The 26860-nt window shown below is 36.7% G+C and overlaps 1 protein-coding gene across 3 annotated transcripts in view; it reads right to left on the bottom strand.

Moving 5' to 3' along the window:
* SUGCT (succinyl-CoA:glutarate-CoA transferase) overlaps positions 1-26860 on the bottom strand; it is a 313399-nt gene that overhangs the window by 185403 nt on the left and 101136 nt on the right. For all 3 annotated transcript variants that reach the window (XM_064668265.1, XM_064668271.1, XM_064668278.1), the window contains 2 exons: positions 11903-11974; positions 8373-8470 (listed from right to left, as the gene is read on the bottom strand). In XM_064668265.1, the coding sequence (XP_064524335.1) occupies positions 8373-8470; positions 11903-11974 (170 nt within the window). The remainder of the gene's footprint in view (positions 1-8372; positions 8471-11902; positions 11975-26860) is intronic.

Here is a 26860-nt window from a genome sequence, read left to right as displayed (position 1 = left end):
TTTGATTTTTTTTTTTTTTGGCTAACCTATATGTATCATTCCCCCAACTAAATACAATTTTCGATAGTACTTACATAAATACATACCATAAACTTTGACAGTGTAGGGCTAATGTTTAGGTTGCTAGGTATCCATTAATAACATGCTCTGCACTCCAAAATATCAAGAGAAGACCTTCAACAAAAAATTCCAAAAGCAGTAAAAGACTGACATTCTCTGAAAATGAAAGCTTTCTGAGCAGGCGTTTAGGTCTGACCAATCCTTTTCCTATTAATACTTATTTTAAAATGCATTCCTATGCTTTGGCATTGCAAATTTTTCATTTAAGAAAAAAGAAATTATCCACTAAGTAGGATATTCATAAAAACAATCTCATCTGCTGTCTTGCAGTCTTTCTTTAATTCTACATATATAAATAAAATCACAGATGGAAACACATATAAGGCTAAACACTGGTACATATTCCAAATCTGAGTTAGTAAAAAAAAAAAAATCCAAGACTGTACATCATATGAACCCTGGAGCATGACACTTGCAAAAGAATTTTACCTAATAATACTCAGTGACTGCAGGAGAGCTCAACCCTGTGATTCACACTACAGTGTCATATATTTTCAGATGAGTCCCTTTTTCCTATAAAATGTTCCATCTGCTATGGAGATAATCATATAAACACCTAAATTACCTATGATTTATTTGTGGAAACCTTGAACATTTTAAACCTGTAGCTTAGCTTTCTGCACTTATTACCAGTATTTTAGAAGTTCAAAAGGATTGACTTTATTAGTTTGTGGTACGAAGCTTGAATGCAGGCTCTTTCTGAAAAAAGGATATGTACCCCAATGGAGAACAAACCCTTTGCTAGGACATTTACTGCAAAGCCTGAACCAAGGCTTACTTCATTAAGACACAAGAGCCTCTGTGATGTCTTATTTGCATTTTATGCAGTACTCCAGGCCTCCTCTGCACTGAATTACACAGCACTAATGAAGATATTGAAGTTGCAGTATTGAAATCAGACATCAGATTCTGCAACATTTAACATTAAATACATTTCATGCTCATAAGATTAGAAGACGTAGCATGAGCTGAACTAACTTAAATGTTATTTCATTGGAGGAAATCCAACTAAATATATTTTTCTTCAATTAATAAATCTAGCAGTCATCATTAAACGAAAATATCTAAATTTAAACTATACACTCAGCAAATTCATTAAGAAACATTACAGTAGAACATAAAAAAAATCCTCCAAAAAGCAAAAAATTAAATATAAAAGAAAAACAGTTTACACCTTGTCTTCTTATACAAACCACAAGTGTGGTTTTGCTTCTTAAAAAGCAAGATCTACATCCCCTACTGCTTTCTAACAAACTCTAATTAGAAAAAAAAAGGATCATTAAGTGCAAAATAGAAAAAGAATGTCTGCTTGACTTGCATAAATTGGATGAAATGGCTTTAATGAGTTAGAAACACAACCGAGTGCTATTAAAAAGCACTAAGTTTCTCATCTTGATAATTATTAATGTAAAATTTGTTTCTTTTTAGCAATATTCTGTCTTTCAGTGAAAGAAAGACTTCCAAAGATTGAACGAATCTACTTTGTCTAATTTCCTTGCCTATTTTCCATGTTTCCTAGGAAACCTTCAATCCTTGCTACCTTGTATGTGGAAGGGCAACCACATTTCTCTAACAGATAAAACCATCCAATTTCACACAAAGTAAGTTTAGAAGAACTACTGAAGCAAAATATTGCTCTTTTCTATAGGAAACTTATGGCAATTAATTTAGAGAAGTAATTTGGACAGCTACCAAATACAGATGGAACAGCAACATCTAGGATTAGTAATAGCTTTTTACATGCAGTCAATCACAAAAAGCTTCTCTGTTCTTGCTCAAGTCCACAATAGCATTCCTGTGTTTTCTAGCACAACCCAAGTTTCCATTATGGTTTTTGCTTCAGTTTATTCTATCAACAGTCTCTTTACCTTCAAATATCTACAATATTTTCTCACTTCACTACTAAACATCACTTTAAGGGTAGTTAAACGAGTAAGAGAGTTTGTACAGTTTCTTACAGTAATATCTATGGAAGATATTATACAAAATAAAAGTCATAGAAAATAATTATTTGTAAAATTCAAAGAATGGATCACTATCCCTTAGTGTACAGTGAATATAGAATTAGAGTCTTCAAAATGAATACTACAGTATTTACTCAATAGCCTTTAAGTATATTTGTCAGCGTCTAATCTCCTCTTGGTTACTGATGAAACACTTGGCAAAGTACAACAGAAAAAAATATTAAAATATTTGGAATCAGCATGATTGTACTGACGTATTTTGCTGTCACATATAGTAGATTATAAGTGGCAGCCACATATAATACTGTTGAGATATTTTAGGTACCACAAATCCACCATGAAACTTCTTTTATATTTCTGCATATTATAAATATTCTTACCACTTTAATAAAACTATAAATAAATCTTCACCTTTATGTAAAAAATTTGTGCTAGAGATGAATGGATATTCATGTTCTTTTATCGAGTTTTGCATGCTATTTTAAAACCATATATGATGTTTAAGGAATAGCATATGAGAGAGAGGAAAACACATTCATCTTGTAAAACATCTTTCTTATGGCAACTGAGTAGTTAATCCAGCATGTTCCAGAACTATTTCTTTTTGTATTCAGGTAATGTTAAACTATGCACCTTAGAAACACACTACTTTTCCCAAGCCTTCATCCATTTTACTCAAGTACGCAAAAGGACTGTAATTTCTATAGTTACTATAAAAGAAGCGCAAATTAACCGAAAATCAGCAGGTAAACACACATCAGTAAAAGCATATTGAGAATAATGGAAAGCTGCATTGATTTTGTTGCTGTTCTTCTTTGAACTCCTCTATGGGATAAAGAACTAACAAGGGTCAGGTCAAAAAGTTCATTTAAAATCAATTAAAAGACCTCCCTTGATTTCAGCAGCCTCATAGCTAGTAATGTATGTCATCCGAAAAAAAGATAGCAATTTCCTTTTCAGGAAGGATCTCGAACTTCACCCATGTATGAAAATGCTTAGAGGTTTACGAAATGGTGATAAAAAAACACAGAAAATACATGTTAGTTTGCCCAGCGCAAAAATCAGATGCTTGAGACGTTCTGGATCTCTCAGTTCTATACATAGAAGTCAACATAAAGCCAATAACTATTTACAACAAAGCATTTTAAAGCAAAATGTGGTAGTTTGGTAGCTGATGCCCACACAGCAGCTCAACCATCTCTGTACTGATGGTGAGGTAGATGACTGGGGAAAGTAAACCTTACCAGCTGTGCCCCACTGAAGTCAATTATCTTTCAAGCTTCAGATACCTGTCTTGCTGAAGCTGTAAACAACCAGATGTTCATTCCTGTAATGTTATCAACAGTGACTTCAGGCTGCAAGGCTCTTAGTTTAGAAAAGGAAATGGTGGGGGGATAGGGAAGGAGATTTACAGAGACTGGGTGTGTCTCAACAAGTGTGAATTTAACAATGCTTCTCATCAGGCAAATTAAACATTTTACCATACACTTTCCCCCTTAGGTGCCCTTCTCTTCTGTTACTGGTGAAAACAATTCAGCAACAAGCTCATTAACTGAGGATCAGGTTCCTCTGTGCTTCCTTCCTGATCATTCCTTTTCCCCTCACACTTATATATGCAACATGCAGCTGAGGTACACAGTCAAGAATAAGGGCTTTAAAATGTAAGTGCTAGGAATAGAAGTTCCAGTCTGAATCGCTTCCAGCCCTAACACTTCTAAGTCTACAATAATTTAGCTAGAGCTGCAGGAGCACTAATCATGCTGAATTTATGTGTTCTTCTTTATGTGAATTGCTTCACTTTAAAAGCTGAGGGCATGTCTGCTATTCCCCTTCCCCCCCACACACACAACCCCGCACACTCTGTTCCAATTACAGGTTAATTTCCCAAAGTACCTTAGAGTACACATTTAGCTGCCCTGTCTTAAAATGTGTCTACATTACTGAGGTGCAGGGTAGGATTAATGCTCAAATTCTGAAGTAATTTGAAGAAGGTCAACAGATTAAGCCCCCTTTCTCAAAGCAGCTTCTCTTAAAACTGGCATTATGCTAGTTTTTTGCACAGATGCATCTCAAATTTTATGTGTACATTACATATGTATGTCTTGATATATGTATGTATATATACACACATAAAAAATAATCTGCATTGTGCCTGGTACTATTCTGTTCTAGTGGAAGTGAGGTAGAGGGGGAACAGAGCAACAATTAAAACTTGGTTCTCTTGGACAGATGTACATCTAACTCACAAACCGGAGGTTTCCACTGGAAACATAAAAAACAGAGTGCTCTGTATTCTGTCAGTTCTCACATGAGCTGTGAGTCTCAGGGGTCTCTGTGGTAGCCATTGAACCTGACCTCCACCCAGGTAGGGTCATTTTAAATTGACTCTTGGCACATACACAAGAAGGGAAGGCAGAGGTAATTTGCTTTTGTCAGAGTTCTGCTTTGTTGTCATTTGGGGAAAATGTAACTTAAATAAAGAGGAAGATAGAGAAGGCACTAAAACTTCCTTTTTTTTTTTGTTTTAAGCAAACAGTAGGTGTGCAAATGTCAGCAGCAGGAGGAGAAAGGGCAAACAAGACATTGGATTGGGGAGGGGGGCCTGTAGGAAGTGGAGGAAGATGATGGGAACAGGAAAAAAACCAGCATAGCAGGAAGAAGACCAGAGATGGGAAAGGGTCAACACCACCAGTGGCAAAACAAGTACAAAATACTACATATGTCTATTTCTTCTTTCCTGTGAATATTCTACAAACCAGTGGTCCTTGCAGCATTCTACTCATTTTCCTATATAATATGGGAAACATCTCAACACCTGAACAGAAAAACACTCCACCTCTCAAGATGTCTGTGACTGCTTTCTGTAATTCCTTCCTCTTGCTCCAATGTGACAGCTGGCTCTCTTAGAAGCAGCATACCACTGCACAGTGGTTTACCTTACACTTATATTGAAATCTGACAATCTCTGCAGATATGTGAATTTATCCTCCCCTACCTGCTCCCTTACTCTCTCTTTCATGTGTACCCTACAAAGGGAGTTGAGATGGAAGAGGTACGGACAAGTGTGCTTCACTCTTCATTCTGTCAGGAAGAGAGAGGATGAGAAAATTCTTCCTGAAATGAATGGAGCAATTCACACCTCTCAGAGCTGTTGTTTTAAGGTACATATATGTGTCAAGCCATATTCATCTCCACCTTGTATTCTCACTCAGTTCAGGACATCTGACTGTGATGAAGAGGTCATCCCACACCTTTCTGAAAAGCCTTCTGTTTAAAGGTGAATTTCTTCTAAGTGCTGTATAATCCCCATGGTTATCTAACTGCCTTGAAATCTGGCATGGTCACCAAGGTGGTGAGTAGAATTATTGTCCTAAATCGGGGGTCACTTGAGTCAAGAATTCCCAAAATACAGCCTTTTTTAAAAAAAAAAAAAAACAAAACAGCATTCCTTAACATTGACCAATTGTACCAATGTTTCCTTTGTGCACACATCTAGACTAAAACTGTGACCAAAAAGCCTCAGTTGCTCAATATTTACCCTAGCAAATGAAAGCCATCAACTATTCCCTTGGTATTCAGAGTTTAGATGCTCTCAAAAATTTCAATTTCACACATGCAGAGAATTAAATGCTCGAGACTTAGGAGGGTTACTGACCCTTTGAGTAGGTCTGAACATCTCCTTCCATTCCTATATAAAGCCTGGGAAATCCTTTTTCTTCAGAATCCTTCTTTCTGCCCTTACTAAGTGTTCAGAAGTTAGAAATTAATTGCAGGTAGTTCATTTTGAAAAATAGGAAAAGACAGAAAAGAAAAGGTAAGTCATAACTCTGGAAATAGTTCAAAAGGGATAAGAGGAAGGGGACAGGCTAGATAGGTGAATCGAAACCTTCTCTAGGCTCTGGTGGCAAGATTACCACAGCACCAATAGCTTGGGAAAAAAGTATGCATATATCTACTGAGCAACAGCAGTGCTATATGTGAGCAACTGTGGAGTACCAAGTATCTGCCATACAAATGGTGCCTCAAATACCAATGACTTGGTGGAACAGGAAGAATGTATAAACTGAAAATGGCAGCAGAAGAATCTAGGGACAAAAGTGAGTGAATGGGAGGGTCTGCAGATGTTTCTTTCCAAGTAATGCACCTTAGGTTTGTATTTTCCATGTGCTGGAAGCTGTAATACTATCAAGCAACCAGTAATTAAACTAATTTTCAGTGAAATTCTGTCATTACTATTTTGTCATTTCCCTTCATTTCTCAGGGGCTGACATTTTTCAGCACTGAGAAACTATTCATTGAATTCTCTAAGTAACTTCAAAAACAAACCATATATAATTTTACAAAAAACTGTGCATTAGTGAATAAAAGCAAAGTTACTGTGGAATGTGTATGGAAACATATTCAACTTCCATTAGAATGCCAAAGGTGTTTGTTATAGCTGGTGTTTTAAAACTGAATGCCAAATGAATTCATAACAATATGACATAACAGAACAGTTTGGAAATGTCTACTCCAAAAGTGTGTATACATTCACACACTTGCACACAATATGCAGAAAGTCAGCCTAAGTGATACTAATAAAACAGAACACAAATTCTGACAAGAAAACAAACAAACAAAAACACAAAAACAAAACCACACAAAAACCAAACCGACCAAACAAAAACAAAGAAAAGGAAAAAACAAAAACCCCAAACAAACAAATAAAAAAACCAGTGACTGAAAGAGGTAATCTAACTAATAGCTACAAATATAAAACCAAAATGGAATTCTGGCAATTCATTCAAAGAACAGCTGTTCCTTGAACTTTATCTTCTTACTCAGATATTGCCCATAGGAAAAAAACAACCCTACATTCAAAGTTAACCAGAAGCAACAAGCTATTAAGTAACTGATGTACAGATGGCAAAACAGCACACTCACAAGGTACCAGAGTACATCAGACAAATGCTCATACTAAATGAACTCCAACCAGTAAGTCAACATGAACCAACTTCAAAACTAAGATTATGTGTCAAGAATGTAAGAGCTCAAATGTAGGTCAAACAATTAATTATGGCCTTTTAGGGGGCTCAAAACTTCTAGCAAGAGAGGATTCTTCTGTGCTATTACAATCCATTTCTTATAGCAATAGAAGTAAAAGAAGAGGTCCAAAAGTTAATCAAGAACAGTTGTACCACAATTACTTGAAAATCCAAAGTCACCCGGTACTTCAGTTTTTCATCAGGGGAGGATATCTGAAAATGGACAGGTAAGACGGAGGCAAAAGTACAAGTGCAACACTCTTTAATGAAAGATGATTCTGGCTCTCAATATTGGAAAAATGTGTGGGGTTTAGGGGGGAGGTGTGGATGTGCTATTGAAACTCTTTTTCTTGGATGGAATTAAAAGGGAAGACTTCTGATTTAATGTTCTGAACCCCTCCCCTTCTCCTCCCTTAAAAAAATTGCATGAATGATAAGTGTTATGCATTTCTTGACAAGGACTCATACAGGCCAAGTGTCAAAATGATAGTGTGACAGTACATATGTTGCCTCTTCTGCTCATCCCCCAAAGTACAAAATACTTCTGAGGGCTTCCTTGGGAAGGTTTATACAGATTAGTTTTTTCTTCTGTTACTTAAATTTATCATCCTCTCCATTAAACAGAAGAGCATCCCACAGAAATAAGGGCTTCTCAAGCAAAATGAGGAAGAAAACTAAGCTATTTTAATCTCTCAAATAAAGGGTTTTTAAGATTCCTCCTATATAAAATTTAATTTAAGTATTTAATAGGTTGATTCCCAAATAGAAAACTAAACACATATCCTTTTGATTTCAAAAGGATTGACCCAGGGAGAATCTGGGGCACAGAGTACCACAATACAGAACCAGCAGTAAGGGAGCAGCAGCAAGTGGAACTCCCTTGCATACGGAAACATTCAGTGAAAACTTTAAAACCCCAGTCACAGCAAAAGCAAATGGAGCTTCAGCATTTTTTTTCCAAGAGCTACATTCATCCAGGAAGCAGAAAGCACTAGTTGTTTCATTAAAATTCAATTTAATGTTAAAAAGAAGTTAAAATGGTTTCTGAAAACTTAAATCCATGATCTGGCTTCTTGTTAGTCCACACTATAGTCTGTGAGCAAAAGGCAGTATACTGAACATCACTAAGCTCTCTCAATATTTATTTTAAAAACTAGAGTATCTCAGATGAGTAAAATAGAATTTTCACATGATGAGAACTTGTTATACATGACTATTTCCATTAATAGATTAAATGTATTTTCTTCTCTTTTAATTAACTTACCGGGTTGATAATACGTCAATAAGTTCTCTTCTGTTCCGGACTCTGAGTGCATTAGTTTGGTATCTAGAATCTTTACTAACTTCAGGCAAATTCAAGACCTAAGTAAAAATAAGTAAAAAATGTGCTTGGTAGGAGATATTTACATAGCTAACAAAATAAACTACTGATTTTAAAAAATACACCCATTTACAATAACCGCTACTTCTCATTAATCTTTTAATACAGATAAAGAAATTAAAAATTACATCAATTTTTAATGCCTCCTGGTTAACATTACATAAGAAGTAAAGAAAAAGACAGAAATTAAACTGAAGATCCAAACCTTAGCTGATAGCTTTCATGATTAGCTAGGAAAAATTCTTATTGTAGAACACTAAAAAATTGGTAATCTGTGGGATTATCCTTCACTAATTTATATGTCACAGAATAAGATGTCTGTACTTCATACACTACTAAGAAAAGCTGTGTCTAAGAATATTTCTTTTCACTTCAGTAATCTTCATCAAAAAGAAAAGTCTTTTTCTATGGAAACATCTTTTTTATTATTATTAGTTTTTCCAAAAGAATTAATAAAGAAAAGTAGTGGTATAACCTCTAAGAAAGGAGAAATATATCTTCTATATTTAACTGCCACCTGCCACATTAGAAATTTAAACAACATGCAAAGATAATGTGAATTATTCTATAAAGGGAATTAAATATGCAGAATGAGTCTTAGAATTTTGTAGACAAAGTAGCTGTGCGGACAATCAACAAAATTTATCTATTTTTGCCACAATGTCTTTCTATAGAACATAAATAAACATAACTAATTGTGCTTTCTAAATTTAATAAAAAATATCTCAATAACACCAGCTACAGAGAAAGGCAGCATAGAATCTTATAAAGGAAGAGATTTTTACATTTTCTTCATGTATTTTACTCACTAGCACACGCTCCAGATCAGTTTTTCTTATGATGATTCTTATAATCATTCTAAACTTACTACATTTTTTTACAGAGCCGCATCTAAGATGGCTTAAAAAAAATATAGTGGCTCAAACTGGAAGTCCCTGTAGCCCATCGTCCTACCTCTGCCTGTGTCTGAGTGAGGATGCTTAGGAAGGGCTTAAGAACAGGGCCAGTACATACAACACTTCCTTAATCTTCATCCAAACTCCAGGCCCCTTTAGATTAGTTGCAACTGTTTTCTATATATTTAGTAATTATCAATGGATTTCAGTTTTATTAACATGTTCAGTCACTCCTTGAATCCATATGCCTACATACTACCACAGAAGTATACATAAATTGGTGTCAATCTCTCTAGTATTTGCCTCAAACATAACATTCTATTAATTCCTCTGACACTGGTTTAGACCAAGGCTACTATTATTTAATGATGCCTAACTTTGCTGGAGTGAACAAGCACATGGCTTCCCTTACAAGTGAGTAGCTGCTGATGACATAAAACCATCAGCAAAACAGATATGCTTTCAACGGATATTTAGAGATATTCAAAACAGATAGTCACCTTTGACATAGTTGTCATGTAGAGTGACAAAACTAAGCATGGAAACCAAGGTATCCATAAGTTATGCTATAACGATGATGTTACATAACTTCACTGCAAATTTTTATCTGCAATGTAACATAAAACATCAATCTAGCATCTTCCATCAATACTTAATTCACAGCATATTTTCTTTTTCTTCTGTGTTTATACAATCTAGTTTATGAAAATCATAACATATCATAATTTAGCTTCAGAAAATAGGTAAATTTTCCTATCTGGAATTTTATCAATAATATTGTATCCCTTAAAATTATCTCCTTTTCTTAATACTGCTATTTTGGAGTTACGAATCACTGCTTTAGAAAAAAAAGTCATGCAAGGTTGTTCAAAGTAAATTATAGTGAATACTTATTTATGAGAGCTTAAAAAAAACTAGCAATTAATCAGAAAACTATGGTTCCATTTGATGAGTTATATGAAAAAATGATCATATGGAGTTGCTCACTCTGCTGTTTTAATTAATGTTACCGACCAGTTTTAACTTAATGTCCATCTGTTGTAAAGCTGCATGTCTATATATGTTCTCAATTTCTGGTGACTAACAAATGTACACTTGAGAAGTTATTCATTAATGTACCATTCATCTTTCTGCATCATGTTTCCAATGTTATTTCTTTATTTCACTGTGACCATTTGGAAGGAAGCTGGTGTTCTCTATTTGAGGATTTGTTCAAGCTCTAAGATGCACACTCAGAGCTTATGTTCTCTGTGTTTTGCCCCATTAGCAAACCTGTTTGTACACTCCTTTGCTGTACACAAAACCTCAGTCTTCTGAAGACTTGCTCAGTATTGGCTATTTAGACTGAAGCAGCCAGAGGTCAGGATGTGCTATTGTAACACTTGACCACAATGAAATGCACTCCAGCCAGAAGGGTTACAAAGTTTTTCTGCAACTATACAAGTCCTCAAAAAAGCTACAGTTAGTTGTCATTGATTTTGAATATATCACAGTGAATTATTCCAGACTTTTCTTTCTGCTTGCCTGAAAAGATACAGTTGAAGCAGAATGTTTGCAATTGTTTACAGCTTGAGCCAGCTGTTACATCTCTAGAGTATGTGTCTTCAGGGCAACAGCTTCCATACAGCCTGTATTTTTAGCATCAACTAACCTCAGAGAGATTCTCTAATAGCAATTCCAATGTTTGAATTAATGGTCTCTGTATGCACTAAAGTTCATTAGGGTGTGGAGGGCCTTCCCATGATAAAGTTCTTTTCCTTTATTGGCTCTCCATCTTCAAAGTGTTTTAAGTTACAAATCAGCTTTGATTTAGCACAGAGCATACCTCTAATGGGTATGCTGTAATTTTTAAATGCTGTCTAATGCTACATTCAAAAATTCTCCTGTCCTAGCTTACTGGGGACTTTTATTTGGAATGTTGATACATTCTATTTAGAACATTTTTTTTTATTTGAAGATTTGTTCTTCAACATCATATCTCTGCACCACTCCAGTCAGTCCACACTCCTGTAACATTTCTTTTCTAAGAATTTCACAAGTTTCTCTGCAAGGACAGACCAGCACATACTAGTGTTCGAAAGGACCGCACACTTGTTTACTGACAAAAGTCACACAAGAACAATCCATCCCCTAGCTTTGCTTTGTTAATACCTGTGCCTACCATGTATTTTATGGAGAAACAGTACCACATTTCTTCCTGAAAAAGGCACTAGTGTGAATCATGACAAACTGGAAGGTTGTTAGGTCATTCATTTTTTTAGCTAGTTAGATGTGTGCAGACTCCAAAAGGGGCACAGTACCCACAAGTTTGGGAACTGGAGTGTTCTGAATTCGGAGGCAAAACACAGAACCCATAACAGACCCCTAAATGATCAGAACTGCAGGGTTAGAATTTATACTCACCACTTTCATTCCAAAAACAAAAGAGAAAAAAGCCCCAGGAGAATAAAGAAGCAATCAGCATCTTCATTTTCCTAGTCAGAATGGAAACTATTGCACATTCTTTGCCTAACACACCTTGCACACAGTGACAAACTGACGATCATTTCCAGCTCCCACCACTATGTAGCCATCCTTGGTCTTAAAAGCCTGGAAGAACAAAGACAGGTGATAAGCTGTAACTAAACAATAAAATATTAGCACATGTTTGAAGTGAAACTTTGTAAGTAATGTTCAAATTACTTTCCTAAACATTTCCATTCAGATCCACTCTCTAGTTCTATAAAAGTGGTTCAAAGGCATCCACAAAGACGGATGCAGCCCTTTTGATTTTTTTTCCTAGAGTTAGGAAGTTATCTTGATTAACAGTTTATTTGCTGAAAATGTGCCATGAGGCACCCTGAAACTTTGCAAATATGACTCACACTCAGAGGGACTGAGGATTACCATGATAATGCTTCATTCAAGGAGGTACTTATTCAGCTTCATTCTTAGCCTGACACAGAGCAGAGAGATGCAAGAAAGTGTCACAGACCCTGACCAAATGTGGCAAAAAATAATTGCCAGATAGCAACTACAAATTAGAGCTCCCATGAGAACGAAAAGGATAGACTGCATTTTTCCAGCTCTTTGGCTGGAGAATAAGCTATCTCCTTGGTCAGTGGTATCAAGATTGAGTTCCTGGAGGAAATGGGACTTCTTTTCCAGCTTTGAGGATTTATTTTTACTTTTGACTTCATTACAACAGCCTTACTGGCACATTTCATGGTGAACAGAACATTTAATTGGGTAGGACATAACAGCTTTTATTTCAGTCTAAACATCTTAACTTAGATTTTCACTGGAAAAAAATAAAATCAGTAATTGGCAACATCCTCAATTTTTACAATTGTGTCAGGTCCTCTTCTAACAACAGATTTCTCTTTTCTCCATAGCTCTCCCTTATACAATGGTGTATAACTGCAGTTTCAGTCATACATGTTACTATCACAATTTTTGCAAACAACTGGGAAAATTCTTTCACTATTAATTTGACTTCAGTGTAAGAGGCCAGCATAGGCTGGTGCACTAATGGTGATGAGGCATTGCGACACTTTCTTGAAGAGTGCAAAACTCAGCTTCTATTCCTAGAAATCTTTTTTTTTTTTTTTTAATGAGCTATCACATCCTGATTTAAAGGTATGAATTCTTACAATAAATTTTGGTAAAATAACACACAAATATAAGTCCTGGTGTGGGAACACTTAAATAATTAAAAGTCTTCTCATGCCACAGTGGTTTATTCTTCTTCAAAGAGAGAATATGCCATTTCAGCTTGCAATCCTTCATACAGATACAAATACTTTCACTAAGACTCTTACCATCTGGTATAGTCAAAGTTTTAAAATTGTACATGGACAATTATGCCCACTGAAGTGCAAGTAACTGTTCATCATAGTTAGAATATCACTTGCTTGCTCTTGCTATGTTTCATTTCATGGTAAATAGTATTGGTCAGTGATGAAGCTTAGCAATTTATTTTTCACACATTTAATTAAGTACTTCAGTCTAAGATTCTTAGCAAGTAAAGATGAAATTCGACAAACATTTAGTTCCAAGCATGCAAAAAAGTACCACAGATTTAGCTCAAATATAGTAAAAGTTTAGAAACATGCACAATATAAAGGTACTGAATACTCACGCTGAGGAAAGCAGTGAGCACAGAAAAAAATTGGGGAAAAGAATACAAAAAATAAAGTTATATGTGAATACATAAACATATCTTAGATAAATCTGTTATCTGATAAAGACTTCTTTCTAAAACAATCATGACAGAATCTGGTCCAAGAATATGTAAGACACTCTCCCCTAATAAATGGCTTTTGGTAGGAATAGTTATGAATTGAAAGTGTCAGTACAAACTTACTACCTTTAGTTATAGGCAATATGTTTTCTGAACACCCTGCCCACATTCTGACCTGTCTTTGCTGATGCTCTGAATTCTAAAATCAGCCACATGAACATCACACAAATTATGGGTTCAATACTATATATATCAGTGTGTATATGTAACACAATATATTGTGTTACAAATTATTGGTGTGATCACCTACTACTTCCAGTAAACATAAATTAGAATTCTTTTGTACATTCTTTTAAACTTCTAGTCTGGATGCCTGTTACAGATTGCAAAGTCTACAATGTATGTCATATGTACAGACCTCCTTCCTCGCCATCCAAAATATATTTAGATTGCTCATATGGGCAAATCTTACAGAGTTTATTATTTATCAGCAACTTCTTTTGAGACTCACATCTCTGTAAGAATGCTGCATACCACTCTGAAACATGCATCTGTACCCACCGGCTACCCATGCAGCAGCGGAAGCACTCTAAATTTAAGGGCCTGGTTATTAGCATGTGTGCTTCAGTTGCTTTGTGGAATGTGTGGGAAAACTGATTATTCTTAATTGCACTGTATGTCTAAAAAGCTAAAACAACAATCATGTTATCCTTACACAACAAAAATGGTATCATAATAAATGCAGCAGTGTCTTTTTCCATGAAGCTTAACTCAAATATCTTCAGCTGCTATTTTAAGCTTCCCATTACAAAACAGCTGATTATTTGCCAGTCATTGCTGCTGATAAAGCAGAAACTTCCAAATGTTGCTAGCACAATACTGATGCCAACATTTAAGTGTGACAATGGTTTTATTCATTACTCATAATTGTACGCACATTACAGGTTACCACAGGTTACTGTCTGGTCACAGGAAGCTTCACAATCTTATTGTACAACGGAGAGTTAAGGGCAAAGTGCAGACAGATTTTAATGAGATTTTGTTTTGATAAACTGCTGTCCATCACATCGAATCATTTCACATGAGTGCAACAAAAAGGCACTACACACACAAGGCAAAAGTCTTTTTTCCCTTCCTTTTTTTCTGAGAGAATGAGGCCTTCCAATAAAATTCTTGAAAGCACAAGCATGAGTTAACCTGCTCCTCCCATGTGGTATCCTGAGCAATAGCATATCATTCAGTGAAAACAAGAAACAAATACCAAGCAAAAAATTATTCCACATCTTATTCGTGGAAGAGGCAGATTGTGAGCATCCATAGATGTAGCTTTTCAGTATGATGCAAAAAACTTGAGCATTTCTAAGATGATATGTAAATTCACAGTGAAAAATATTTAGTATATGACATCAACACATGCATGTTCAAAGACAGATCTCAAGGTCCAGTGGGCATGCCTCAACAGCTCACACTGTCTAATGGATGTTACAGGACCTCATTAAGACCTAGCACTTTTCCAGATTTGATCCCAGAACACTGTGTATACCTGAGATATTTTGTGTACTGAAATATTTTCATGTACCTAAACACATGGCACGTAAACTCTATCTACTTTCAGAAATATTCGAAGTTGTTTACGAGTATTCACCAAATATGCTATATAGATTACACATCATCATATATGTTTCAGTTTGAATGTTGATTTCACTAACAAAATTTTAAAATGTAAGGGACCAGTCAAAAGATATGGCAACTCCAATAAAATGATCAGAAGTCCAGGTCAGTTATCAGTATTTGAATCCAAACCACAGAAATCAAAACAACCAGAACATCTGCAGCTATGTATGGTAATGCTTTACTCCCCTCTAGGTTAAACAATCCCAGTTCTCTCAGTCTCTCCATATATGAGAGATGCTCCAAGTCCTCAATTATTTTTTGGCCCTTCACTGGACCCACAGGTATGAGCATGCAGGTATGAGCATATCCTTGTCCTACAAATACCAAAAGTAGACACAGTTGTGGACCCATAACTGGATCCAGCAGTTATTCATCCTCAGTGGTGCTGAGAAGAGGGGAAGGATCACCTCTCTCAACCTGCGGGCAATCTCCCCTCCAATACAGACCAGAACCATTTCTTTGTCACAGGGACACATTGCTGGCTCATGTTCCATTTTGCGTTCACCAGGACCTCCAGGTCCTTTTCTGCAAAGCTGCTTTCCAGCAGGTCAGCCCCAGCCTGTACTGATCCTACCACGTGCAGGACTTTGTATTTCCCTTTGTTGAATTTCATTAGGTTCTTCATAGGCCAACTCTCCAGCCTGTCAGCCCCTTGAATGGCAGCACAACCACCTGGTGTATCAACCACTCTTCTCAATTTTGTACTTTCCACAACTTGCTGAGGGTACACTCTGTCTACCACTCAGATCACTAATGACCTTGTTAAACAGTATTGGCCCACTGTACTACCTGGGAATGCCACTAATGATTCACCTCCAGCTGGACTTCATGTCACTGATCGCAATCCTTTGAACACGACAGGTCAGCCAGTTTTTATTGCACCTCAATAATCTAAATCAGCACTGTTGAGGGAAGGCACTTTGTAATCTATTCTCAAAAGCTATTGACAAATCACATCCAGCACACAATGAAATATAGCCTCTAGCCACCACCATTACTAGGCAGCTTCCCAGTGCCACCAGGATTATCAAGGTTAAATACAAAGGATACAAGTGCCACACAGGTAGAAACTAGATGTCACTTTTTCAGAGACTTCATAGGGAGATGATTTTGGAAGCCAAACAATACTTGGAGAGACCAATAGCATGGGGCTTTTGAAATTGGAGGACTATTCCATATTTAGGAGACATTAACAGCTTTAATTATTTGAACAAACTACTGATTATTTTCATTACCAGTTACCATATTGGCCTGTTTACTGATAATGGCAGTGAATGGTTGAAATATTTGAAAGCTTACAGGCCTCCTCTTGGAGAAGGATTTGTACTACATCAGATATGGTAAAAGGGATACACTACTCATCTTTATGAGTTTTCTTATCTCATGTTCCTTTGTGAGTATCAGTTAGGATCTGTAGAGATGTTTGCAATCCCTTTTCATTTTGAACAGCTGATGTTAGGTACCCTCAGATTTGAAGTATCTTGCAAGACAGCACTGCCTTTTGATTCACAAAGTTGAAAAGCAGCATCCCTAAAAGCATCCAATAATGGCTCATGAGGGGAACAGCTGAAGGTTTTCAGATAGTCACTATGTATTGGTGAGTTCTGGAGCAGGACTTACCAGGTAGCAACTTCTGCATGTCTTCTGATTGCTGTTGGTTTTACAGAGCAACGGGCTGATTGCTTCAACTGGCATCGTGAAGCAGCTTGCTTAAGATTTTTGAAAGATGCTATCCTTTTATAAAGGCTAAATACAGTATTTCTGTAAACTGTGTGTTTGTCAGCACAACAGAGAGCTCTCTCAGATGGATTAAGGGAGAACACTCCTCTGAACTTCATCCCAAGGCTGGCTTAGGAGCAAGCAGCTTCATGTGAAAATTGAATGAAATCTTGGGACCAGCTGGGGACAGTTCAGAACAAAGACACCTTCTTGAGAAGTCTGTAAACATCAGAAAAAGCCAAACCAGCATTTTCAAACAAAGCTTTGAAATGTATCACCAACATTTCTTTAAAAGAGATTATTTTTCATGTGTCACTCCTTCTTCTCCCCTCCATCTTCTCATTTTCAGAATTAGTGAAACACTATGTGACCATACATAGGTCTTTGTTTATGAGCTTGAAGTACTTCCCTGGTATTAATGGGTGTGATCAAAGAGAAGAGCTGGTCTCTTGCAGGCTTGGAACCACAGAATTTTATTGCATAATTCGTCTTCAATTAGACTTTGAAGTTTCCAGTGCAAGATTCAATTCAATGCAAAGGTCATTTAAGGACAAGCATTATCTAGTCTTAATGTAGATTAAAGGCTACAATAAAAAAGGTATTCAGGATTTGACTGTTCTGTACAGGCTCTCTTCTCCTGTAAAACAAATGTATCAGCATATGTTGATTTTCTTTCTCCAACCAAATCAAACTCTGGTTCCCTAATGAACTAAAGTATAGAAGATCCTTAGTTTTGCTTCAGACCCAGAATCGTTACATTCCTTCCAGATGGGATAAACTTGGCACATATTTTCTCTACCCTTACACATTGGTTTGAATAAAACATCAGCTGTGCCACAGAATCATGGAATAGTCACGTTCTTCTTTCTTTCAAGGGATGGTACAATCCTTTCATAACAACTTAATATTTAATTACTGTAAAAAATGGGAACAAGACCAAGAAGTTTGGTCAGTGGTAGTTCTGAGCAATACATATAAATCATAAAGACCACACACTTTGAAACTATTTGCCTACTTTGCACTCTCTTCCAGTGAAAGCAAACAGTAAAAATAAAAAAAGTTACATTTCACGGACTGGATTAATGTATGCTGGATGTTCTCACCAAGCAAATTGAAGAAGGGCATTCCACAAGAAGATTTTACTTTTCTTCTCTGATCTTTTCAACCTACCCTACTTGTCTCTCTCTTCCCTGTCATGCTGCAGGACATACTGTCCTGCAACTTCATAGCTATCAGAGTCTACCAGACAGATTAGCATTAAGAATATCTGCAATAATTATCTTGCAAAAAAAAAGAGAATTTTGACTGGATGCCATAAGCTTCTAGGAAAGGTGTTTATGGTAAGAATGGGAATAATTACTTTGGTCTCTGAGATGAGGAAGAACACCAGCACTGCCAAGGGAAGCACACAGACTGCCAATCGGGGACAATTCACTTCTACAGAACGTACAACCCAATTAGATAATTTTTCTGATCAGCCTTCAAGTTCCATATATGTGTGCATCCAGAAGAAAATTTCATTACCTAACTGATCCAGGAGCAAAGCTGATGAACCATTAAAAGTGCTCTGAATGCACCTTCCTCAAAGGGACAGCAAAGTTAACACAAAATTACAGCATCAAACAGGGTTATCTACATTTGGAATTATAGTGTATTACTCCCAACATTCCTTCAGGAAACAGAACAGCCTAGATCTGCTCTCCAGATCATGTCATGTTTTTATGCAGTTGTTGCCTAATGTGAGAATTATAAACCGCTGGGAACAGATTGCATCCAAGGCCTCTCCAATTCCAGCTCACTGTCCTAAGAAACAGGTTGGAGACAGGGTCTCTCTTTTCATCTGGTCATATAATATTTGCACTGCTCACATCCCAGTTGACTAGACGCCACACACAGATCTGTAATCTCAAATTATGAGTTGGGCAAACTATTTATCAAAAGACTTTTATAGTTGTTATGTCATATTCACTAGTGCTATGAATGTTAACTTTGGATTGCACACTCTTATACTTAAAGATGAGACTTTTCTCCAGACTATCTCAACATACTTATGCTATGAGAAAATGAAACTATTTTCTTCATTTTCTAATGTGATGTGATATACATTTAGCCTCCCTGCCCAAAAAGCCATTTAAAAACTCCTGGAAGAACAGTGAAGAGCTTTAAAGTGGGAAACTTGTCACTTTCCCAAATTTCTAAAATTCTAAATATCTAAACTACACCTCAATTAAAAATAAATTATCTGGTATTGTAAACTGGCATTTAAACCATTTCTTGATGTTGAAAAATATCAGGCACAGGATCACATTCTCCATTGCCACATTAGTTTTCCATTAGTTTTTCAACAATGAAATTACACACACACAGACACACACACACAAAATAAATAAACTTTAATCATGGTATCACACTGGAGCCAGTGTAATTAATGTTGTGTCAGCATTTCCATTTAAGCCACTATTTTCGAGAGGTTTATAGCACAGCCATAAAAATTGAGTTAGGTTGAAATTGAGCAAACAAGGTCCTATACAGCAAGCAACATTTAAGTATATATACAGACAGCAGCCAGTTACTACTTATATGGGAATTAAAATAGACACTTACTGATTTTAAAGGGCACTACAGAGCCATTTTTTTAAACAATATTTTTCTCAACATTTACAATAATCTCTCAAAAGCCTGAATACAAGCTATGTTTCCTTATCTTTTTTCCTTCTCACACAATAGTTCCCACAATTTCTTCCAATTTTGGGATTGTAAGCATTGTTTTTTTGTTTCACTTTTAAAGTAAAAGAATGCAATTAAAATATTTCTTTTGAAAAACAACACACATGACCACAGTTCGATCCTGATACAAGCCTCCAGGCTTTACTGATGCAGAAATGACAAGTATTTCTTACACCTTCCAAAAATCATAAGATGTAGCTGTCTGGAAAATTTGAGTACTCAAATATGAGGTTTTAAGACTGCCATTTAAAATTTAATTCTAAATGAGGTCCTATTTCTGTTTTTAGTAGAAATCATCAGAGCAGGATTTGTGTCATTATTTCTGTCCCTTCTCCCTCTCTACTCTTTGACATTAAGTGATGTAGTGGTACAATTTCCAAAGCTGAGCTTTGTAATACTGACTGCGTTTTTTGTAACTCATACTGAGCCAATCAGTCTGGGATTTCAAGCTGCAGAGAGAGGACCCAGCACAAGTAAACTGGAACTCCGACTGGGCAGGCAGTGCTATGAACTTCAAGGTCCTAATAATTTAGTGTCCTGCTAAAAGAAAGGCTCTTCAAAAAACTGAGTGGAATAATTTGTGAGTTTCTTGACAACCAGTCAACAGAGAAGAACAGGGAATCAAATTAGCAGTGATGCTGACGAAAATCAGCAAAAACACCAAAGAGGACATAACAATTACAGGGGTGCAAAATTGGCTGTGTTTCACAATTTGGCACTTTCATAACTTAAAATAAACAGCATTCATGTTTGAAACTGCCATTTAGCTGCAGATCACAATGGATAAAGGCAAGAAAGAGAAAGTCCACTCCATTCTGCTAATGTGCTTTTGCTCTATTTTAGACTTTTTTTTCAATTAATATATCTCTTAAACAGTATGTGATCCTACATACTACTCAGTAAACACAGGAGAGTGAACTGCATTTCAAATACTTCAACCTTGACTCCAGTATCCTTGATTTGTGGTTTTGAGTCAGACTCATTAAGGTTTATTGCATGTAGTCTGTTTTAGTTTAAAACACTAATTTATCTCTAATCAAGGATTTAAAAATTGAACTGGTCAGACATCTAGGATGTGCATTATTTAAAGTCCTGAATGTATGCCAAAAATTCATTGCCAGGCCGTAAGACTCATGCTGGCGAGATCTATTTAAAAAAAATTAAAATAATGTTTGATGAGTGGAACATTTAAATATGACTAAAAAAGGCTAGAACTCCCTTTCCCCTTAATTTTTTGTAAAGTTCTTTAGGTTTCCTTAAAACTATAAAATTCAGACTTCTGTTTTTCTCTAATATTCTGTTCTTTATCATTCCCATTTAGTCTGAGAAATATTGAAATTTAATATCACATTACTGTAATTACAATTGTATCTACCTCAAATTTGGCATTATACCAATTGTTACAGTTTGAAAATCACTACAATTAGAAATTAAAATATTTTGCCTTTTGTCAATTTAATATCTTGCTGGCCAATATTTAACCAATTTTTCATTCTATCATCTAATCTGTCAAATTATCTGCTGAGGAAGAGCTGAGGAAATCTGCATGCTTGTAGCTACTATTTTGGTTTTTATAAAAGATCTTCATGTCTATGCTTTGTAGAGGACTTTTGCATACCAAACATAACAATCCCTTACAAAAGAGCATGTTCTGGAGAATCAACACAGCATAAGTGTGCTTCTATTATCACAGCCTAAAATCTACATCAGATTTTATCCACATTTGTACAAAATCGGCTCCTTGAATCCCTTGATGGCCCAAAAGTCTGATGGATATAGGTATGCCAGTAAAATTGTGGAAAAAGGCAATAGGAGGAGACAAAACGAGGAGAAATAGAAAATTCCAGCTTTCAAAAATGATCCCAGATTTTTCCCCTTCAGATTTGAAAGAAAAAAACCCTGAAGTTTCCACTCACAGGCGCATGATGCTGTTCTTTAACAAACGATTGATTCTTATTAATTGTTAGGTTTATTTCAAGGTTCCATCCTGCCTTATGCTGCCATAATGTTGTTTTGTTTGTTGGTTTTTTTTTGCTCTGGATGGCCAAGGGGCAGCTTCTTTCTCATACAAGACAGTATGAACACCTAAACAACAATTCTGGTTTAATCATGGGAGAATCATAGGAGCCTGGGTCTATTTAGGGCAGGATTCTGACTCTGAAGACCACCCAGTACCATGGAGTCTTAATTTCTTGGCAAATTTACTTTCACTGTCAATCTAAACCTTTACTTTTCACTGTCTTAAAGAAAAGCTCAATTGTAAATCAAAGTGGCAAATTAAAAGGTTAAGAATTGTGACTATATGTACCTCTGCCAAACACTGCGACATCAGGAAAAATGCAAAATTACTGTATTTTTTGCCACAGATAATTGCCATAAGCTGTTTAAGTTATGAAAGTGCCAAATTATGAAACACAGCCAATTTTGCATCTCTGTAATTGTTATGTCCTCATTGGTGTTTCTGCTGATTTTCGTCAGCATCACTGCTAATTTGATTCCTTGCTCTTCTCTGTTGACTGGTTGTCAAGAAACTCACAAATTATTCCACTCGGTTTTTTGAAGAGTCTTCTTTACAGCAGGACAGAACACTACAACAGCATCATTGCACCTCAATCAACTCCAAGCGAGCATGAACATATGCTGCTCCTGCTAGAGTCTTTAGCAAGAACCACATTTGTTTTACATATTTTCATAATAAATAATTTACAGAAAGCAAACCAAAGCAAATAGACATAGCAACGTGTTATATCAGTTTAATTAGTCACATGTAGTTAAATAAGTGTAATGCTATCCAGCTACTGCTTTCTGTATACCCTAGCAAAGCCATGTTACAGTCTACATGGTCTCCAGTAAGTGAACATGTCATAGAGAGCAAGTGAGGCTTTTTACACAAATGATCCCAGCTATGGAGGAGCCCAGTCCAGCTACGGCTAAGGGATGGTGCCAGCAAGTCTGGAGGAGCAGCCTGGCACCTGACCTTCATCACCCTCCTGACTCCCTCTTTGTTAAGCCGGCAAAGTCAAAAGGCTGGTCTCCTAATGATCCAGATGGCCTTCTGGTGACACTGGGGTTGGCATCAAATGGGCAGCAGCAAGGCCAGCACACAGACCTGCCATTGTGCTGGGAAGGACTAAAATGGACTGCTGGCAGCAACGTGGCCTGTTCTTGCACTCCTGATAACAGACTGAAGCGCTGCCTGCCCACTATTCCCTAGAGTTGGCTAAGAAATGACCTGTCACAGAAAAAAGGATCTTGTCCTCTATTATATGAAGCTGATATCTGATTCCCTCCCTTTGGGAGGGGGAAGAAGGAGCAAATAGTGAGAAGAGGTGCATGGATTTATAAGGGTACTCTTCCTCCCCTCAGGGTGGTGATGAAAGCATTAGGATGTTTTACAGCTTCCTTTACAACAGTACCAAAAAATAATACAGAGAGAAGAGTAACAAAATGCATTTAAATGGTTAAATTAATGAATAAGAACAGAGACAGCTTTCAGTAACAGTGGGACACAATTAATTTCCTTCCAATATACATTTCCTTTCACAGTTACAAAGCTTGGGCATTTTATTAGACATTGATAAAGCTGTACTTATAAGTGGGAAAGATCGCTGTTAGAGAAAATCATGCAGGAAGGCATACCAATTTTCACATCGAGTTACGTACTGAGGCATAAGACTTTGTAGACAAATAATGTACTTCTCCAGCTACTTGATCTGTCTTTTTATTTTCAAAATCTGCACAAGTTAAAACAAAATACACCAAGTAAGCAAAGAAAGAAACCTTGAGCTGCCATAAAGAATGCAAAATCAACTGAAATAAATTGGACTACTGTGGACTACAGCTTCCAGATGAAAATGAGGATCATATAGGATAAGATTTATACTCTTTTCACACAGAAAGAAAACCTTTATTTTCAAATGTATAAAACAGGAGGACAGCCTTCCCCCACAGAATTTTAGAGCCCACTCAAAATCCTCTTGGTCTTAAAACCTGATGAAACAGACAAAACAACAGGAAGTTTGTAGCTGGATATGATTGCCTACCCTGAGTGTTTTGGCATTCCTAGGTTTAGACTAGCCAATATAAGAGACTCTGCAGAAGTACCAAGGCCAACTCAGGGTAAGGATAACTTCCACTTCTAGTGGAAGGTGTCCCTGCCCATGGCAGGGGGGTTGGAACTTAAAGATCCTTAAGGTCCCTTCCAATCAAAGCCACTCTACAATTCTATGATAGCTGACTTCACATTTGTCCTGGTTTTCACCAGATTGCAGAATGTGAACTGAGCCCCATCTTCCTGATGTGCTACACGTACTTTTAAAATGCAGCACAGAACGAACATTCTGCTAATAGCACCCAGGCTGGGACCTAAGGGTATTTCAATAATACCCATTTGAACAGGAGCGTACATCCCTTTGAACAGCAGTGCTCATCTCCTACTTAGATGTTTCTGAAAACCCTCTGCTGCTAGTCTGCTGTTGACATCAAGAATCATGAAATTAGACAGCAATGAGAAGGGAATCAAGATTTCCACTGATCCTTATTAGATTTACACTGTTAAAATGTCACCTACAAAAAAACAGACTGCAGGAAAACAGACACCTTTAGGAAGCACAGTTAGGTTTTCCTTTCCTCTTCTTAAATCGATTAGCAGAATGTAAACTTAGAGATCAGAAAGCAGCTATGTCACAAATGTGTGGTAAAACAAGGGTCACATATGGCATGGTAAAAGGCACAGGCATGCCAGGAGAAAGGAAAGAAAAAGCATTATTATCATGTACTTGGGATCATCTTTGCTCCCATCCAGACAAAAACAGAAGTAACAGACAGTAAAAGTGAGAGGACTTAAATATTTTTTCTGGACAACTTTTCTACCCAAAACACCTCTTCACATAAGAAAGGGAAGGAAGGACATGATGGGAATTCTGCAAACCCCAACAGCTGCAGCTGTCAGTCATTCTGCTAACTGCTCCACAGACTGCACTTTCCACGCAAGTGTCCACAGCCAGATGTCCAAGATGAAGGTTTGGCAGCGAAGTATTTTGTGGATATAGACCAGCATCAACTTGAATAATGACAGACACAGAAGTTCCTAAACTTTGTTAGATACACAGAATTGAGCAAACACCTGATTCAAAAATGGCATACTTATTCTAGAACTAACAGCTACTTTCAGAGTTAGATCTGGATATTTTGGAAGAAAAAGTAAAGAGTTTAGATGGTGAAAAAAGAACTTTTATGATAATGCCAATTAAACTCTGAAACAAGAACAACCTAATCTGATGAACTGTTGTTTTACATTCTGAGGAACATTGTCTGAAAATTACTGGTTTGTTTTAAAGTATTCAAGTTTTCCTTCTGTTAGAACCAATAGCAATAGCTGTAGAATTAGGAGCAGCAATGACTTGAGGGGTCATTATTTTAGCTGTTAACATTTAGAGAACATGTTAATACAAGGAATGCTAATGGACTTAGCTTAAGGGAAAATTAGATAGTCACTTCATAGAGCACATCAGTAGTCTGAAAACCATCCACAGTTAGATAATCACCATCATTCCATATTAAGTCATCAAAACAAAAACATCTAACTAATTCTGACTGGTATCTCCATCCTACACTGCACTTCTTTAATCTTCTCAAACAAAAACACAGTGCCTGACTCTCCATTGAGAAATTATCTCTACATGCTTTTCAAGCTGTTTCGTACCCTGCTGACTAAAGCAGATGAATATAGAATCTACGAAAAAGACCTAAGGAACCAAAGCTTTTAAAATGCAATATAAGGTGTGAATCAAGGAGCAGATGAATAACAGAGATTGACCTTTTGGGGGAGAATTTGAATGTAAGTGCCTTTATTGTCTAAAGTAGCACAGAGGTGGCAAGTAACAAACAGGAGCACAGGAAAAAATATATCATCATTTCAGAGCTAAATGTGGCTCTAATCACAAAGTTGGATAAAAAGTTATGGTAAGTGTTCAGGAGATCAGTTTGTTTTCTTGTCCCAGATGGTATTTAGATTGTAGTAAAATGCAAGCTCTAACACTGCTTATTTTTTAGTATAGACATAGTCATGCCATAGCCAGATTATAAGCACCAATCCTGCCTGTAATGAAATCCATCCCTGCTTGCTCTCTGACATGTCACAAACTTGGCATGTTTCTAGAGTGAGCAGACACATAGGGACTTTATTGTTGGCCAAATCATACCAACAGCATGTATTTATACACAGCTAAGAACACAAAGAAGTTTTCTGCTGCCAGGTGTTCTCACATTTTGCTTCTTTGTGAGGCAGGGTGCCTGAGAATTGCTGGTCCATTAAACAACTATGGACCTAGTGACTCCACACATGAGGCAGAAATAAAGTAAACTGCTGGTAAGTTTAAAAATAGATGGGATCTCTAGATTATGTCACACATTCTTCTCTCATAACCCCATTCAGAGACCTTTTATCTGGATGACCTCAACTTGCCTAACAGGCAAATATCATCCTTTCTGGATGAAGGTTGGGCAAAATTGTGGCTTCAATAGAACTCTCACACTTTCTCTTCAAAAATCAGATGTTATTTCAGAGAAATCAATGTTTCTCTGCCCTCTGGCTTTGAAGAAGTCACTGAAATACATAATTACACACTGTGGGCATCAGCACAGGACTGGCCAAAAAACAAATCACAGTAAAGCAGCAAGCTTAGGTAAAGGATCATGGCAAGCTTAGGTATTGGTAAATAGCCCCTTCATCTATACATCATAGTTATGCACATGCACAGCAAACTCTTTACGAAGGTCTAAGAGGGTGTACTCCATGCTGGAGAAGAAGCCATGCCAGATCTGCAAGAAGATGCATGAGGATTCTGCAGCTACTCAACCTTCATCAACTGTCTCCATATCTACATATCTACACAAGAGAACTGGCAAAACGTATTGCTGACTTTTAAGGGCAATGAGCTACTCTTGAAATCCTTTTTGCGCTGTATTTCATGCCCAGAATTTTCTGCTTTTCCCAAAATGAGAGTTGCATTCATGCTAACAGATGGAAAACATCATCATCTAGAGTTGGATCCATGCCTTGCTACTGGGTTTTACAAAATCCATGGAAGTGCATTAATTAGTTGAGTTAAAAATATTTTTGTATAGTGGCC

The sequence above is a fragment of the Pseudopipra pipra genome, chromosome 1 (assembly GCF_036250125.1).
Source record: "Pseudopipra pipra isolate bDixPip1 chromosome 1, bDixPip1.hap1, whole genome shotgun sequence".
Taxonomy (NCBI): domain Eukaryota; kingdom Metazoa; phylum Chordata; class Aves; order Passeriformes; family Pipridae; genus Pseudopipra; species Pseudopipra pipra.
The sequence above is the reverse complement of the archived record's forward strand: the minus strand, read 5'-3'. Positions and strand labels throughout refer to the sequence as shown.